At 49.3% G+C, this 18960-nt stretch overlaps 1 protein-coding gene across 2 annotated transcripts in view; it reads right to left on the reverse strand.

The window, feature by feature from the left end:
* Window positions 1-752, reverse strand: part of LOC119379328 (low-density lipoprotein receptor-related protein 2) — a 241805-nt gene extending 241053 nt beyond the window's left edge. For both annotated transcript variants that reach the window (XM_037648605.2, XM_049411933.1), the window contains exon 1: window positions 598-752. In XM_037648605.2, the coding sequence (XP_037504533.1) occupies window positions 598-685 (88 nt within the window). In that variant the 5' untranslated portion in view covers window positions 686-752. The remainder of the gene's footprint in view (window positions 1-597) is intronic.
* Between the last annotated feature and the right edge of the window lie 18208 nt (window positions 753-18960).

The following is an 18960-nucleotide window of genomic DNA, read 5'->3' on the forward strand; positions in this document are numbered from 1 at the left end:
AAATGCGAGTAACCTAGCAATAATGTGCCGACATGAATCTGGAGGATCAATGGGTAGTTAGATCGCAATACTTGCGCAACGCGATAGCGCACGCTTGTTTGATTGGCCAAGCAATCCAGCTCCGCCAAATGAAGAAGCGCCCGCTACATGGTATACGCTAAGCATTTTCAATGAACAGTGGTAAAGAGCGTTCCGTAAAGTTAAGCGAGACGGCTAGCACAGCTCAGTTTTATATATACATAAGCTCTGCACGATGGCTGGCAGTGCTGCCGTACTAACCGGACCTGCCACGTTGTTACAGGGGGAGCATGTCCGAAGAGCGAGGAGGGAGGCGACCCGAACTGCGCTCGCGCGGTATCATCGGCACTGCAACGAATGCAGGCTCTGGCAGATGCAAAACACGAGGGTCGTCATCCAGAAAGACGTCCTCCAAATGCAAAACGCGGTGGAAGACGCACGGGAAGCCTCATAGCGAACCACGCGTTCTTCTGACATGCCGGCAACAACGTGTCAGGGAATGGGACAGTCGGCGCGACGCGGTAAACAAAACACTGTCACCAAGCAACCGACACGCGCGCGTATCCCACCTGTACTTACCTACTTCCGCTGAATCGGAGGCCGACGTTACGCACAGCAGCACGCAAACAGTCCCCAAGAGTACCCGGCGGTTATCCGAAAAGCCCATCTCGGTGGCCGCGCATCAGTTCATCCTGCAGCCGATGAGCAGATTCAAGACTGAGCGGCAACTCGCCGGCGCTTCGGCAGCTTCGATGCCGTCCCCGAGGAGGCGCTGAGCGTCAGCGTACCCGCGCATGCGCAGGAGCAACCGCTGAACGCGTTCGCTCATCGCGCGCGCCTTGCGCTCGCGGCGCTGCACACGGCGGTGGCGGCGGTGCTCCGAACGCGGGGAAAGGGTTACTGACTGCAGTTCTCGCCCAGCCGCGTCGACCACGTACCACCGGTCCCTTCTGAGTCGCTTTACTTGCAGCAGCCGTATTATGCGGTCCTGTTTTTGCTTTCGCGCTGGCCGCCACTTGCCAGGCTCTGCTGGGCTCTGCTGCTTTGCTCACCCCTCCGAGGGCGTCGCTGGCGCCAAGCATGTTTATGCCACGCGGTCCCTCTCTGTGTTTTTCTGGCAGTACAGTCTCGTTTGACCGCTTTCTGTACTACTGTGCGGCGGGCCAAGAATTCAGACAAGTAATTGCGTGCAATAGTGTAAACTGCCACAAGATATTAAGCATGTGTTCATCAAAAATCATGGATATTGCGACACGATTATAAATCTCGACTAGAGAAGAGCGAGTTCACCTCAAAGAATTCTTCATGACAAATCAGAGCTAAAGAATCACGACTGCAGTTATTTCCTCTTTTTGCATCGCGCAAAGCACTGATATAAAGGAGATTGCTAATAAAGGAATGCATTTACGCATTGCTCACTCCAACACACTACTTACATGTCTAGAACAAAACAAAATTAAAATGCAGCTTGCGATTGGAGCTGCGTGTGGTTGGGTAGGCGAGCGCACCATTCCCCCCCACCCAGTAACTGATGCATCTGCGTTGCACAGGATAAGGGAACTATCTCACAAATTGTGCAGTTGCTAACGGCCGTTTTAGAAACGCTGAAGATGACTTATAGACGATTGAAGACTTCGACACGACACTCAACGATTAAGGGTAAGCAGTCTGCGATTGATAATCGGGCTATTGATTCAGTGAACGAACTCATCATTATCGTCAGCCTATCTTATGTCCACTGCAGGACGAAGACCTGTCTCAATGACCTCGAATTTGCCCTATCCTGTGCGAGTTAAATTTGATTTCATCAGTAGTATAGTAGTGGTGGTTTGAGGATCGGAAAGACGCTTATTTCACTAACTGATCATCGGTTGTCTGTCCTACGGATAGCGGGGCCCGCACAGGTCCTTTTCTTTTTTCTTAATATCGGCTACACTTGTTTCTTCTCTGATCCATTATTCTGGTTTCCGATCTCGTAATGTTAAGCCTATCATCTCCCATTCCATCGCACGCTCCGTGGGTGTTCACTTTTTCTCGAGTTCCCTTGCTGTTAAGCCGAAAGGAAACACGAAAATTGACCGTCGGCGTCAAAACGAGTGATGCACAAAATCATCATCACGTGATGAAGTCACCATATATGGCGCCACATATCGCCAAGATGTATGACTTCGCCATGACACACAGCGGAATTATAAATGTTCAGACCCTATATGGGTTTTTAATTTCTGAGCACTGATGCAGGCCTGACGAAGCATGCACGTCAGTCGTGTCGAAAAACGCCTGTGAAACGTAGAAGGAAGTACAGAATGTAGGCTTTTGCGTGGCCTGGTATCTGCCACGATGATGCGGTCAACATCAGTTACCGATATTATCCTCAAGACAGGTGTAGAGTCCCCACAACAGCGCAAAATCTGTGGCATTGCTGATCCAAACGTGCTTCCATCTCGCGAGATTCATATAACTGCGTCGAGTAGCTGCTTATTCTTCCGAGTCAAATACTCATTTGCGAACCCTGACCGAGAGGAACACGTCTACCCAAGGAAATCAGTGTGGTTAGCGGCACCTTCCAGGCTTTTTTTTTTTTTCTTCCGACTGGCAACCCGCTTAAAGGGATGCCGTTTTGCCATCGATGACAAGCTGCTGCTTTCGTAAGCTATGCGCATTTCAAAGCACAGTGTGACAGCATTACTGCTCCACTTCACCACTCGTTTGATCGCTGCTGCACTGTCCAGTTTGCTGATCTCTGTCTCACGTTTATACAGCTGGGCGATTGTCAAAGTTTCCTGTGTACAGCCTCCTTGTGTAAACGCACATAATGAATACTGCTTCTTTATTAAAAACAGAACGGATGCTTTGCCAGCCCTGCAGTCGTTTACACGAATCACTTGACCCTTCTGGTATTGATTGGAAGTTGCCTCACCGCGAGTTGTCGAATGATTCGGAAGAGCCACTTGGGCGAAATGCTTTCTTTACTCGACAGCTCGCCAGGGACAATTTACTGTCATATGCACAAAAGCCTTTGGTTATTTTTAAATTTTTAAGAACTAATTACTCAGGGATATAATGTGTCATTCAAGCGGCCGTACACTTGAACCGCTCGAGAGCTCCTTATCGACACAAACGTTCTGCAAGATGAACCTTTTTTCCGTTGATGGGGCACTCTGGAGCTAGCTCAGCACGAAACCTGGAGCTATTTTCGCTTGCTTATGATGCAGCATTTCGATGAGAGTCGATATTCCAAAGCCCGTTTCTAACAGCTTCAGCTATCGTTAGCTTTCCGTTACACATTTTGAGGACCGCTTATGTTGATCCTGGACGCAGATGTAATGGAGAGCATCTCGATCAGCCTCGAATATTCTTGTGTCTTCAACTCGCACTGCACATACACACGCACTACCATGAAATGTAGTTGAAGCGACCAGAACTGAGCAGTTATATACTTTGTGTTAATCAACGAATCACTAATCATCATTGAAGACCTTGTTCATTGAGAAAAGCTACGTATTCCTTTGTTTTGTTTTGCATTTGCTCCTGCGCGAATGCAACTTAATTCGGAGCGCTCAGTAAGGGAAATGCTGCCTAGCTGTGCTGCTGCCGAGCGGAAGGTGTAGGGAGGGAGGGGGGGGGGGAGGTTCAACTTGCGACTTCAATCGGCTTATATTGACGCTGTGTCCACAATGCAGAGACGACTGGAGTAATCTAAATGCAAATGGAGCTACACGGATAATACGAACACGCTGCAGTCGCTCGTGGCTATCGCGCTCTGCTGTTGGGCACGAGGTCGCGGGTTCTGTTCCCAGCCGCGGCGGCTGCATTCCAATAGGGACTGAATGCCTAAGTGTCCGTGCATTTAAATTTACGGGCGCGTTGAATAACCTCTGGCATCTGCATTAACCTGGAACCCTGCGCTACGGCGTCTTTCACAGCCTATCAGTTGGGACCTTATAAATCTACCAATGAAATCACACAGGACACCTCTTTGGCTCCCGCAGAATGTTTACAGCGACAAACGTGGAAGGCGCGTCACTTTTATAAGCAAAATGGAGCACTGATTCGAAAAAAAAATCGTGTTTATTTTTGACCAAGCATTAGCCATTCCCTCTTATTTATTTATTTTTTAATTTATTTATTTATTTATTTATTTATTTATTTATTTATTTATTTATTTATTTATTTATTTATTTATTTATTTTTACATACTGCAGCCTCAATGAGGCTGCAGTATGAATAAACATTCATGTACAGGCCTCCAGAAATTCTTTACGTGCTAAAGAACGGACACTTCCGGGCGACGAATTCCAGACTTCCATGGTTGAAGGAAAAAGGCTATATTTGACCATGTCACTGCGTGTGGAAGAGGTTGAAATGTTGAGGGCGTGGTCGCTCGTCGTAGATAAAGGCCCGGAGAACTAAAGATAAGTTCGTAGTTGCGAGGCGGGGAGAGTTGATGAGAGCGTAAAGAAATTTCAGGCATTCGACATATCGAGACAAAGGGCCACGGGGCACCATACATCCGTGACCATTCTCAGTTGATTCAAAGACTGATGTTCTAATCGTAAACAGGCGGACCTACGTTATTTACATCTGGGTCTTGCTTAAGTTGCAAATGACAGGGGTGCAAGAATGGCCCAAACATGTTACGAAAAATGAACATAGCGTGTCTTCTGGGTCCATCCTCTGTGGCTCATCTCAACGCAGTTATGAACGAGGCGTGCTAACTCTGCACCTGTGAAGTCTTAACACATTATTCCATGCAGCCGCCGAGGATGACACCATCGGGACCATGAATATAAATGTATTTCACCCGAGCATTCGTGACCTGGGATTTATGGCGCAGCACAGCGGCCAGGTTGTGTACTCGACCTTGACTGACCGCGAGATCACAGGTTTCTTTTTTTTTTTATCGCGATAGCAATTATATGGACAGTCTCGGCTGGATTTTGCCGTCGCCGTCGCCGCCGTCATGCACCGTATATGTATAAGTATGTATATATATATATATAAAAGCCACAAAGAAAAATCATTCAGAAAAATGCTTCCGAGGCGCGGAATCGAAGGGACCTCTTTATCCGCAGCGAGTGGCGCTAGCCACTACGCCACGAAACGCAGATCCTCCACGTAGGTAACGGCGAGCGTTATATACACACCCTTTACCGCTTGACGGACTCAGAGACGGCTGCGCTTATAAGCGTTTCTTCATTACCAGCGAGATGGCGTTAGGAGCACGACATTCGCATTTAAAAGTCGTCAGCGAGCTCGCTCGCTTCATGTTATGTTTGCGATGGGAGAACCTTGCCCTTGCGCTGTCTGCTCGCGCGGTTTTCTCGTGCTGAGGGGAAGAGGGATGTTTCACGCTTTCACCGTAATGTCCGCGCTCATGTTTCGGAGCGTACGAAAGTCACTCGAACTCAAGGGGCGCCGCTAAACGAACAGAAGATGAGCGCGAACTATCAAGTGTCACAGCTCGACACTTGAAGCACGCTAGTTTCCTTCGCTGCTTCGGCCGCCTTTGCAACAGGAGCGCTGTTCAGACTGAGAGTATCCATTGGCGAGCCTCACTTCGTATAGCATTAATTTCTTGCTATCGCATTCATTGCTTCGCCCTTGCGGCGAAACTGTGACTTTTTCTAATTTGTGAATACTACTATTCATTATGTTATGTAATATTATTGCATTTACTCGTTTCTATCTTAATTATTATCGTTTCTTTTTCCTGGAGGACGCATATATGAGATTGAGAAATCCGAGGATTTTGTGTGCTTATGTTCCGTTGCACGATGGATCCTAGGCTACCCGGTCTAGTATATGCCTGTCGCCGAGTACAGCAACACTGATGGTCGGATCGCGCAAAGAGGGAGTTGTCGCGTGACGAAGCTGTCGCGCGTTTTCCCCCCAGAGATCGACGAAGGGCATGGCCAGTGGAGAAAGAAAGAAAGAAAGAAAGAAAGAAAGAAAGAAAGAAAGAAAGAAAGAAGAAGAAAGAAAGAAAGAAAGAAAGAAAGAAAGAAAGAAAGAAAGAAAGAAAGAAAGAAAGAAGTAGCTTTGCAGCGAAAATCATAAAGATTCTATTTCTTTCCTCTTCTTTTTTGCTCTGTCGTAGGGACGGGATTGTTGCATGGTGATTTCGTATACCTCGGGATAGGAAGAACAGGCGATGTCAAAAGGGTGGCACCAAGCAGCAGCGCCTGTGCGTGCCCGACGCGACGGCTGTGCTTCATGGGGTTTGCGCAGTTGGGAGGCTGTTGTGCGCAGCCATGCTGTTTATACTGGGACGTGCCTGTTCGTGCTGCCATTCGAGCGTGTGTGAGCAGCTGAGGAGCTCGAAGCGCCAGTGCGTCCATTTTTCCTGCGGCAGCTGATTGACTTTTAGACCGCCCTTTTACCCTCACCGTGCGACTTGGACGCGACCGCTACTTGAAGTTCTTTCGCCGCCTCTTATTATCTTCGTCGCTGCCTCGCTCGACTGGACCTCTTTGCTCAGCTGAGCTTAGAAGTCCTTGAAATTAAGGCAGCCACGGAAGCTAACGAAAAAAAAAAAATGTATGTGTGCTTGCGTTGTTCGATGTTGAAATGTGGAAGACTGGGCCCGTATTCAGAAAAACATTCTGCGCTGGAATTTTTCGTAATAGAAAATTTCGACCAGTGGAGATATCACTAGCAAAGCCAGCCAGCCAATGGCAAAATTCACTTACCAAGGCGGAGAATTGTGAATTCCGGTGTTGTAGATACCGTTATAGTGTGTGTAAAACTAGTAATTTCATCCAAAAAGCCCCTGGAGGGGCTTTTTGGATGAAATCGCCGCTAGGTGCCCACTCTCTTCGATCTCAAGGCCAATAGAGTGGTAGAAGAGTGAAATAACAACTAGGCGTCACACAATGCGAATTGCGTCACGATTGGGTAGTTTAAAGCTTATCACCCATTGCAAAGAGCTCAGCCACAATTCTTGTTCGTCGTCAGCCACAGCATCAACAAAGTGCACATAATGCCTTGTAGACGCGCCGTGGGTACCTCGCTTCTCCGCAGAATGTTGAATAATGGCATAGTCGGTACTAGCCTACTTCGCAAAATTATGATTTATGGTGTAGTGGGTATTTTGCATCTGTACTTGCAGCAGTCGCCCCAAGACAGTTTACAACGGGTGCCAGAAAGGCCGCTCCTCCAGCTTTCGCTCTAACTGGGTGCTGCGTGTTCCACGCAGACCTGGCGCTTTTTTGTTTTTTTTTTATAGCATGACATTAAGACTGACCGTTTGACTCATTTATGAAAAGAGATTAACTTTGTGTGCTATTATATGTGGTTTTTTAAATCTCTGTAGCTTTCATTATTGTGCATTTTCTGTGAGTAGCCGGCACCATCTAAAGGCGCCAACAACTCCTATACATCCCATATTTGTAAAATTAAAGTTATTATTTTCTTCACTGCTTCTTTTTGAAATGTAAAGTCTTGTCTCCGAAAACATTTCTTTTAAATGCTAGCAATTATTGAAACAAATATACGCTAAGGATAACATTAAAATGTGCTTCTTGTAAAAACAACAATGGGCAGTTCTCTCTCTCTCTCTCTGTTCCTATCTCTCTTTTTTTTTAGGGGAGAAGCTCCTAAAGCCGTGGATCTGTACATGCATGTCTTTCGTGGTACGTGACCGCCTAGTTCTATGAAGTGCACTTGCGAGTCTTACGAGTTGCGAGTTCTATGAAGTGCACTTGCGAGTCTTACGTCTTTCTTAATGATGTAATGGGCGAACTTACACGGGAGAGTTACGGTTTTACCGATGATCTCCCCTCTCGAGCTTCGCCCCACTCATCATCATTCATTCCGTGAATATGGCGTGATTTTTTTTCTGTGTGTGTTCAGGAAATTTGCTGTTGGAACTAGGGGCGTGGGCAGGATTTCATTTTGTGGGGGTCTGACTGTTCTAGATGTATGGTCGTGTGTGTGTTTGTATGTGTGCGTGCATGCGTGCATATATATATATATATATATATATATATATATATATATATATATATATATATATATATATATATATATATATATATATATATATATATATATATATATATATATATATTGTAAAGCAAAGACACAGAGAAATAGACACAACGCCCGTTGACTAGGCCGGCTGTTCTATTCTCTGGCCTTCGTCCTTCTCTTCCTCGCGCTACCCGAGCATGCGCCCAAGCCCGTTGCCGCTCTTCGTCATCACACTCGGCCACGCTGCGAAAGGTGAACCTCTGAAAGAAAATCAGATTTCGGCACTTCAGACGTCTCTACGGACACAATTCTTAATACGTGACACATGCACGGCAAAATTGTTGCGCCTCCTTTTGTCTGCGTGCGAGTCAGAATCCGAGGACCGCACTCGCCAAGTGTTCTCGCCCAGTTGTTGCGTAATAATAAAGGGCCCTTCAAACTTCGCGCATAGTTTCTTCGCAGGGGACGGTGTACCTCGTTGCACCCACACCTCATCGCCGATACGGTACGGCGGTGCCCGACGGTGGCGGCGGTCGTAATGTCGCTTTTGCTCCTGTTGGGCATGCATTATCTTCTTGCGCGCCTCGGTTCGTATTTTGCGGCACAGTGTCCCTCGTTCAGCAGAACGTCCAAGTTGTACAGGCGTGTCCAAGGAGAGTGTAGCGCCAAGTTTTGGTAGTTGACCGTAGACAATTATGAGGTTCCGGCTGAACTTTGCAACGCCGTGTTAACTGCGTATGCAGCTGCTTTGAGATGCTCGTCCCAGTCGGCCTCACCGGGCTTGTTGCTCGTACAATACGGTGCCAGTCGAGCTTGTAGCATCTGGTTCGACCTCTCTGTCAGGCCGTTCGCTTGTGGATGGTAGGCTGCCGCGAAATGATGCTCAACTCCCGCTTGCCGGAGGTAGGTACGGAGCTCACGACTGCGGAAAGTGGTCGACCTGTCGGAGATGAGTTTCTTAGGGAGGCCGTGTCTCCATTCGAAGTGGTCCCGCAGAAAGTTTATGACGCAACTGGCGGCAAGGGAAGGCACGGCAGCGACCTCTATAAACCTTGACAAGTAGTCCACCGCGCAAACTTGTGTTTGAGGTGCTGTTTAGCGAACATCCACGCCACAGCGGAGTTATCCGTTACAATAGTGAATTGTCGGCCAAACAGGTAGTGCCGGAACTTCTCGTCAACGCTCCAGACGACAGCCAGGCACTCTAGTTCATTGGAGTGGTAATGGCGCTCCGCGTCAGACAGTTTGCGGCTGGCGTAGGCGACGACGTGCTCACGTCCGTGCGGGTCACGCTGTATAAGAACGGCCCCTATACCAGTTTGACTTGCATCGGTGTGTACCTCTGTAGTCCATTCTTCATTGAAGTGGCACAGAACAGGGCTATGGGTCAATTGATGTTTAAGGGTCCGGAAAGCGTCGTCCTGCGATGGTCCCCACTGAAATTGAGTTCCCTTCCTTAACAGGTCCGTGAGCGGTGCAGCTGTCGACGCAAAGTTGGGGACAAACTTGCGCAAGTACGACGCGATTCCCAGGAATACCTGCAGCTGTTTAATACAGGTTGGCACGGGATAGTCGGTCACAGCTTGAATTCTTTCAGGAAGGGGTTGCACGCCGTCCTGAGATATGGTATACCCGAGATAGGATATTGTCGTCATGCCAAACTGACATTTCTCCCGGTTAAGGCGGAATCCAGCGTCATGCAGCCTCTTCAGAACTTCGTCGAGATTTCGTAGATGCTCTTCTTCAGTTACACCGATAACGAGGATGTCGTCGAGGTACACAACGCAGGCTTGGTCTTTCAGCGAACCCAGTACTGTATTCATGGCCCGCTGGAACGTGCTTGGGGCGGTTCGCAACCCGAAAGGCATACGGTTAAACTCGTACAAGCCAGAAGGCGTACGGAAAGCCGTCTTGCACTTATCCTCTTCGGCGACGTTGATTTGCCAATACCCCGCTTTCAAATCCAGAGATGAAAAGAATCTTGAATTTCGTATGGTGTCAATAGCGTCGTCAATACGCGGCAGCGGGTATGAGTCGGGTATGGTGTGCTTATTTAGCTCCCTATAGTCCACGCAGAATCGTAGGCTACCGCTCTTTTTGCGGACTAAAACGACAGGCGCAGCCCATGGACTAGAAGACGGCCATGATTACATTAGCGGCTAGCATTTCTTCTATTTGTTCGGCAATGACGGTCCGCTCTCTTTCTGCATATCGCCGTAACGGCACAGACACCGGCGGATGATTGTCAGTCGGTATACGATGTTCTAATAAGCTAGTGCCAGGGAGCTGCGCAGTACTATCAGCAAAAAGTGATGTGTGCCTTTCGAGCACGGCTGAGATTGAGTGCAGCGTTGCTGGCTCACCTTGGGAGCTATTATCCGGAGAAGTACTCGGGGTCAATCCACGGATGTGGACGCCGTCGCCATCTATGGTGAGCTGCACTTGACCTGACATGATGTAGTCCGCTCCCAGAATCATGTCAGCGGGTAGGTCATCGAAGACGGGAACGGCGCAAAGTAACTTGCTCCCGGCTTCGGTGTGTAGCTGCAGCTCCACCGCACCTACAGGGAGTACGCTGCCGCCGAGGCCCCGTAGGGGCGGCTCGGTCCAAGGCTGGAGGGTGACTGGGGCGTGTCGGCGAAGCAGCGCCGTTCGCTGGGCTCCAGTATCCACGAGTGCCATGAGTTCACCGATGCCGTCGACGCGGACCCGAACAGTCGGAAGTGGCCGCGCTTGGAACTGGATGGCTTGGCGTGGCGTTTGTGGGCAGTCCTTGTATCCATGCCCCAAGCGCCCGCAGGAAAAGCATCCGCGCCGCGTGGTAGCGGGTTCCTGTGGGGAGACTGCAGGAGCGCGGCGTCTTGCAGTTTCCTGCAACTCTGCTGCCTGTCGGATAAAAACATCGATGCTTTGATGGACTGTCTGCACAGACAGGATGGCCGCATGCGTCGAATCGTATATGCCATCGATGACATACTGTCTGGCTGCCGGAGAGGGCCAGGCAATATCGCAAGCTTGCAGGAGGCATAATTTGTCGCAGATGTATGCGGCAATGTCTTCAGTTCGGGCTTGCCGGCGCGACCGCATCTCCATGAAGCGAGTGTCATAGGCGCCCGGAAGCGGTGCAAATGTGGACGTGAGGGCCGCACACCAAGTAGTCCACGAGGCATACTTGCTTCCCTGAACACGATGCCAGGCTTGTGCAGCTCCTCGAAGGCGCCCTTCCGCGACGGATTTCTTCGTAGACTCTGGCCAAGAGTATTTCGTGGCGACAGAGTCGACGGTCGAGACCCAGGTGGTCGGATCGTGCTGAAACCCGTGAAATTCTGGAATAGCAGTCTCAGGTAGCGGCCCAGGTGCGGCGCATCCAATGGCGGTAGTGGAACTGCTTGCCATATTGGTGAGGCGTTGCGTCAACACGTCCAAGAAACGGGTAATTTCGGAGTCGCCACCCTGTGGTTGAGCCGCCGTGGAGGCCTGAACGCCTTCCCCGGAATGTAGTGGCTGCGAGTCCGAAAGCAGTCGCCCGCTTCGAAGGGTGATAGAGGCAGGCGGATTAACGTCTTCTGATGGCTCTGTGTTTCGCGACTGCGCCATTGTAAAGCAAAGACACAGAGAAATAGACACAACGCCCGTTGACTAGGCCGGCTGTTCTATTCTCTGGCCTTCGTCCTTCTCTTCCTCGCGCTACCCGAGCATGCGCCCAAGCCCGTTGCCGCTCTTCGTCATCACAATATATATATATATATATATATATATATATATATATATATATATATATATATATATATATATATATATATTATATATATATATATATATATATATACGCACACAAATTGGAATAAAACTTGGGGTGCAGCCACGAGGGGGGAGGTCGAACCACCCTAACCCCCCCGCCTCTTCCTCTCTAGCTCCCCCTATAGTTCGAACGCTTCCCTGTATTTCGTTGCATTTTTACAGTTGTTTTTCCGCCTCAGGACGTCGCAGTACTTCGGGATTCTTGGGGAGCGCTTCAGCACACAATCTGGTGGGCTTTCTTCCAACCTCTTTCGGGGGAAGTCACTTGTGCTACTTAACATCAGGGGCCGAATTCTTGAGACTATTCTTCTGTGATTCACTGGGTGGTCGCGTTCGCTCAACTTTTACGTCTGGGGTTTGTACTTGCTGGTACTTGATTTTACGAACTTATCTATTGCGTAAGAAGTACTAGCGAATTTCTTAAGCTTAGTGAATACTGTTTCAGACAACGGGTGCACGGTACATTAGCGAGTCGGTATTTCCCTTATAATGAAAGAGCCGATGTACTGGACGAGTCAAGAGCTGTCGAAGAACGTGAAATGCCAAAGAAGGATCAGTTCACTTCTTTATAACAGAACCAACTTTCCGTCACGTATACTTTGTCACCCTTTCACAAACTACATTTATTGCAGGGCTAAAATGCAATTAAGGCATGCTTTTGATTAAGGTCCGGACGAAATCGGCATTCGCCCTAACAGCATCTTTCAGTTTCACGACTGGGTGCGCCAGCTCTCTCTTATGCACAAGCTGCAATGAGGTGGGTGGTTCGAAGCCCTGCATCGGGTGCGCTGGGGATGTTTCAGTGCAGAAGGGCATGCACATTTTGAGGAGCTGAAGAGAAGAAACTTTCGTCGTGCGTGTGTGCGCGACCTATGCTTTCGAAAAGGATAGGGCGTAAAAGAGAAAGCGTAAAAAGAGATGTCGCTTTCCCTCCCGCTGTGAGGCCGCTGGGTGAACACGTGGATGAGTAAGCGTGTTTTGTTATAAAGATAACGAGCGGCGCTCAGGCCCGCCGGCACTGACAGCGAGGTTGACACCATGCGTGGAAACAGCACAGCAATCACCCATCACGTTGTGGTCGATACCGTATTTATTCGATTATGGGTCTGAGAGATGACTTTGTATGCTGCTCTACAAGGTCAGATACTAATAGCGCCAATAAATCCAGGATGAACACAAGTCAAACCGCAGTTTCTCCAGTGAGACCTCTAGTTGAGCAGAGTTTCCACTTGGGCTTGTACAACATGGCGAAGGGAACAGCGTATAGATACCGACGAGGACGAAGACAGGAACACAGCAGGCAAACGCAGCGCTGACTTTCAATCAAATGTTTATTTTGCATGTGCACAGCAGTGAACACTTCAAAAAAACAAAAAAAAACAAGATCACACCTGCGCACAGATTCTTGTCACGTCGCTATCGCCCTGGTACTTTTATATAGAAAGGTCAGCTATTTTTCCCACAATGTTACACATGCCAGCCAACGTAATTCTGAGCTGCACGTGATATGATGGCTGCCTCGATGATTCCTCTTGTAAGAGTTGACTTACATCGAGATAAAATCTTGCATCTATCTAAAATAGGTTTGCACCCCCAGCGGCGACAGTGCACACCAAGATGACCTTGAATCACGCTATTCACATTGTAGTAGTGTTCTCTTAGGCGACCGTTGATGCATCGGCTAGTTTGGCCGATATATAAACTTCACCGCAGGCGATAGCTATCTGGTACACGACACAATGGGTACATTCTGTGAAGCGCTGCCTGTGCATTGTTTCACATCCGGCTTTTTCATTGAATACAATGTTGGTTTGTTTGCTCTGTGAGAGAAGCTTCCTAGGCGCAGAAAAAAAAACATGAACATTAGACGGAACTTCGACTTCCACTCCCATCGTGGGCGTGCCACCAACTTGATCTGGGGGACTCCGGCTGCCCAGATTCGAGTTTCTCAGGACGCCAATAATGTTCTTGTCATGTCATGTCATGTCATTAGAACTGTGGCCAACCTTCTTAAGGTAGTGAGAAATTCCATGAAAATATGGAATAACTGCCTTCTTTTGCTCATTTTCTCGACATCTAGCTTTCGGTTCCCGTGTTTGCGCGCGACGACCACATTTCACTTTCTTAGGTACGCCTTGGCTTGTTCGCCCTAGGTTCAAGCGTCCAGCACACGTGGTTTCCCAAGAACTGAAGGCGTAAGTCTAGAAACCGAACGTTATTTTCGTCTGGAAGCTCATGCGCCAGGGTTAATGGATGTAAAATGTATACTTGATGTATACTTGAAGTATACCTAATGTATATTCAAGGTATACTTGATGTTTTAAAAGCTGTTTCACATCTCTTAACCCTGACGCATGAGCTTCCAGAAGAACAAGCCATTATTTCCATTTGATTCGGCAAACTATAAACTCGTGAGGAGAACTATTGTGATTTCTTGCTTCACCAATGCTTTGAGGAAGTCATGCGCCCAGACCACGGGAGAAAGTGTTCAGTCTCAGGTTCGTCGCCTCACTGAAGCTGGATATGCCTTAAGTTTGCATGTATAGCACACTGAAACGCGGTTCCGAAAACACAGCGCGGTTTATTATTGTATCTCCGCCATTGTTCCAACTACCACCTCCTTCTCCACAGCAGACTACCCACTACTAGTTTATGCCCCAAGTGCGTCGTGCCAGAAGAAGAAGAAAAGTATGCCACAGATAGGCCCCCCCTGCAGACAAGTGGCCGTGGGCACTTGAAGAAAAAAAAATGGTCAGACTGAGCTTGTCAGAATGGGTGCCGGCTTGATCCTTTCAATGCTGACTGTGTCTTCATGCCCATTACGCAGGATTGTAAAATGATGTTCAGAACGCTTGATGACTGGGAAAGGACCGTCATAGCGAGGCTGAAGAGCACGGCGAGACGCATCGACACGAACAAAAACGTGTGAAGATGTCTGTAGGTTTGCCGGCAGAAAAACGTCGTTCTTAGTATGAGCTGAAGTTGGTGATGGGCGCAAGTTTTGCATGAAGACCCGCAGACGCTGGACGAAAGAAGATGAATCCGAAACACTCTGCGTAGTAACGGGGCTGACGAGGTCACCAGGCAAACGGAGTGTGCAGCCATAAACCATCTCGGCTACAGAGCAGGCAAGTTCTGGCCGAAGTGTTGAACGCAGGCCGAGAAGCACGATAGGGAGGTGTGATACCCAATCTTCGGCGTGAGGCTGCGAGGCGAGTGCTGCTTTTAGATGACGGTGGAGTCTCTCCACTAAGCCATTTGATGCTGGATGATACGCAGTTGTGCGAATACGCGCACAACCCAGTAGAGATGTGACAGAGGTGAAAAGCGCTGACTCAAACTGTCTGCCTCGATCGGTAGTCACCGTTGATGGTACACCGAAACGGCTAATCCAGGTAGCAAGAAAGGTACGAGCAACTGTTTCTGCCGTGATGTCAGGCATTGGAGCTGCTTCAGGCCACCTAGTGTACCTGTCAATACACGTAAGCAAATACGTATTTCCCCGACATGGAGGTAAAGGCCCGACAATGTCCAAATGAATGGTGTCGAAACGTGCATCAGGGAGAGGGAATTTTCCCCATGGAGGCTTGGTGTGCCGTTGTACCTTGATACGCTGACACGCTGTGCAAGTGCGAACCCAGTCACGAATGTTAGCGCGTATGCGCGGCCAGACATAGCGTTCAGTGACCAGGTGTTGCGTAGCTCTTACGCCTGGATGGCAGATGGAGTGGAGGGTGTCAAAAACAGCACGACGCAGCTGTGAAGGAACATAGATACGAGTGCAGTTGTGTGAAACATCGCACCAGAGCGTAACGTCGTCGTCGGGAAAGTTGACTTGTTCCAGTCGGAGGGAAGTAGAGTATCGGAGTCGTGGAAGCTCATCGTCTAATGCCTGTGCCTCCGCGAGCGAAGACAATGAAAGGTCGGTGGTGCCTGTCGTGGCATTGAAGGTAATACGACTGAGAGCGTCCGCTGCACTGTTAAAACTGCCTTTTACATAACGTATGTCTGTGGTGAATTCGGCAATGAAAGCAAGGTGCCGAAGTTCTCTAGGAGTGTGCGTGGCACTGCAGGAACGTAAAGCCGAAACAAGTGGCTTGTGGTCGGTAAGAATGGCAAATTGTCGCCCTTCAAGGAAGTACCTGAAATGCTTCACCGCAAGGTAGGCTGCGAGGAGCTCCCGTCCGAAAGTACTGTATCGGCGCTCAGTGTCGCGTAACTTGCGGGAGAAGAAGGAAATTGGAGCCCATGCACCATTGATCCATTGATGAAGAGCGGCTCCAACTGCTTCTGAAGAAGCGTCCACCATGAGGCTAGTGGGAGCAGTTGGTGAAGGGTGATGCAGGAGGGTGGCCTGGGCGAGTTTGGTCTTAACGGCGGAAAAAGCTTGATCCGCGACCGTGTCCCAGGGAAGTGCGGCTGACTCGGCTTGAGAAGTCGAGAGTAGTGCTTCCAGAGGCTGCAGCAGTGTAGAGCATGTAGGGATGAAGCGGCGATAAAAATTGACGAGTCCGAGAAAACGTCGCAGACTACGTATGGACGTGGGAGGCGGGTACTCGAGGATAGCTTGAACCTTGTCAGGTAGAGGAGTGATGCCATCTTTAGTGATCTGATGTCCGAGGAATGCTATCTCCGAGACTCCAAACTGACACTTTTCTACATTGATGACAAGGTCGTAATCACGCAGTCGAGTGAAAAGCTCACGTAGATGTGCCTTGTGCGTTTCAGCGTCCTTGCTGGCAACGAGAAGATCGTCGATATAGGCGAAACAAAACGGCAAGCCTCTTGTGACTTCGTCTATAAAACGCTGAAATGTCTGAGCTGCGTTTCTCAAACCGAAGGGCATTCGTAAATACTCATAGAGCCCAAATGGGGTAATTATTGCAGTTTTGGGAATGTCAGAAGGCTCAACGGGGATCTGGTGATAAGCTTTCACGAGATCAATCTTCGAGTATACTGTTGTGCCGGTTAAAAAGGCAGTACAGTCCTGAATATTGGGTAACGGGTATCGATCTGGAACGGTGACTGCATTGAGAGCCCGATAATCACCACAGGGCCGCCAGTCATTGTTCTTCTTGGGAACCATGTGTAGCGCCGACGACCACGAGCTTGATGACGGACGAATGATCTGCAGCTGTAACATATGCTCAAACTCGTTGCGAGCAATGCGAAGTTTATCAGGGCCAAGTCGGCGAGGGCGGCAGTGAACCGGTGGGCCTGTGGTTACGATGCAGTGGGTCACAGTGTGCTTGGGGGTCTTATCCATTGGAGACTGCGTTGTAATCTCCGGAAACTCGTTGAGCAGAGCTGTATATGGTGACGTAGGCGGTTTCACGAAAGTGGGGTTTAGGGCCGTAGCGCGTGACAGAAAACCATTGACCGATAAGCCGGTATAGCTATCCACCAGGCGACAGCGGTTCATATCCACGAGCAGATGAAAATGCCTTAAGAAATCGGCGCCTAAGATTGCGTAGCGTACGTCTGCTATCCAAAATAACCACTGCAGTTTCCTTTTGAGACCGAGATCAAGGGTCAGAGACTTCTGTCCGTAAGTTGCGATGACCGAAGAATTGATCGCTTGTAAAGGAGTAGACTTCTCGCGGAGACGCCGGTCAGTTTTGGACGCTGGAATTATGCTGACTTCTGCTCCAGTGTCCACCAGCAAGCGAAGACCTGTGGTTCTGTCGGTGATGTGGAAGAGGCGGCTTGATGCTTGGCCTTGATCGCCCGCCGCTGTTACTGACGATCGGCCGGAGCGTTTCCCATGCGCCATGAGCAGGGTGGCACACATCTGCGAGCCGCGGCACGAAAACGCCGGTGATAGTAGCATGTGTTCTGCGGTGAAAAGCGGTGCTCGGGCTGGTGGAGGGGCCGTTGCGGAGCAGGCGACGTGAGAGATGGTCGGTGTGGACGAGGATGGTCATTTAAGTTATGAATGCTCAGCAATTGCAGACGCAAGTTAGCGACTTCAGCTGCGAGATCTTTTACCGTTTCTCGAAGGGAATCTGCTTCAGAAATCGGAGAGGTGTGGGCAGCGTTTATGACTGCCGGAGCAACGTCCATCATGTCATCGGCCATTTCTGCCAGCTCCGACAGCGTCTTATCCTGAGCTGGGACAAGAGCCATTCGCACGGTAGGTGGAAGACGCTGTAGAAACAACTCACGTAGTATGGATGTTTCTAAGCCGTCCGGCTGGTCCCCAAGCAGGTGCTGCAGGTGACGTAGAAACTGTGTGGGACGGCGGTCCCCGAGCTCTTCGTTGCACAGAAGTTGCTGAATGCGCCGATGCTTAGGCGGAACGAGTCGGTGAAGAAGAGCCTGTTTGACTGTCGTATATGGAGTGTCACCAGGCGGGCCCACGAGGATGTCGCGTATTTCGGCCATTGCCTGTGGCGGCAACGCTTCAACGAGGAGCTCATGCTTGCGAACTTCTGACGTGATGCGATGAATGCGGAACTTGTTCTCGACTTGAATGAACCATAAGGAGGGATCGGCAAGCCACAGCTGTGGTAGCGTTATGGTAGTAGTACCTCCAACAACGCCGGAAGAGGGTACATGGCCAGGTGCAGTGGCAGCGGTACCAGGGCTGAGGCCGTCGAGATGCTCACGCTGCTCCATGGAAGGTCGCGTTCGTAGTCCGGGTCACCAATAAATATAGCACACTGAAACACGGTTCCGAAAACACAGCGCGGTTTATTATTGTATCTCCGCCATTGTTCCAACTACCTCCTCCTTCTCCACAGCAGACTACCCACTACTAGTTTATGTCCCAAGTGCGTCGTGCCAGAAGAAGAAGAAAAGTATGCCACACATGTTAGTTGTAGCGGAAGGTACACTTAAGAAAGTAAAATGTGCTCGTCGCGCGCAAACACAGGAATCGGAAGCTCGAAGTCGAGAAAATAAGAAAAAGAAGGCAGTTATTCCGTATTACACCAGAGCTGTTATGCTCGAGGTATGCCGTGTGTCGTAGATAGAAAATTATCATCATCATGAACCTGCACGTGCTCTCTTTGTCCTCTTCTTTCTCTTCCGCTTCGCTCCCAGAATACGTGCGCCGATAGAACGAGAGAAGGAGTACAGAGAGAGAGAGAGAGAGAAAGAGATAGAAAGAAAGCGAAAGAGAGAAATTCTTCGCCAGAAAAGTTTCCTGGCGAGGCGAGATCCGAA

This window comes from Rhipicephalus sanguineus, chromosome 1 (genome assembly GCF_013339695.2).
Source record: "Rhipicephalus sanguineus isolate Rsan-2018 chromosome 1, BIME_Rsan_1.4, whole genome shotgun sequence".
Lineage (NCBI taxonomy): Eukaryota > Metazoa > Arthropoda > Arachnida > Ixodida > Ixodidae > Rhipicephalus > Rhipicephalus sanguineus.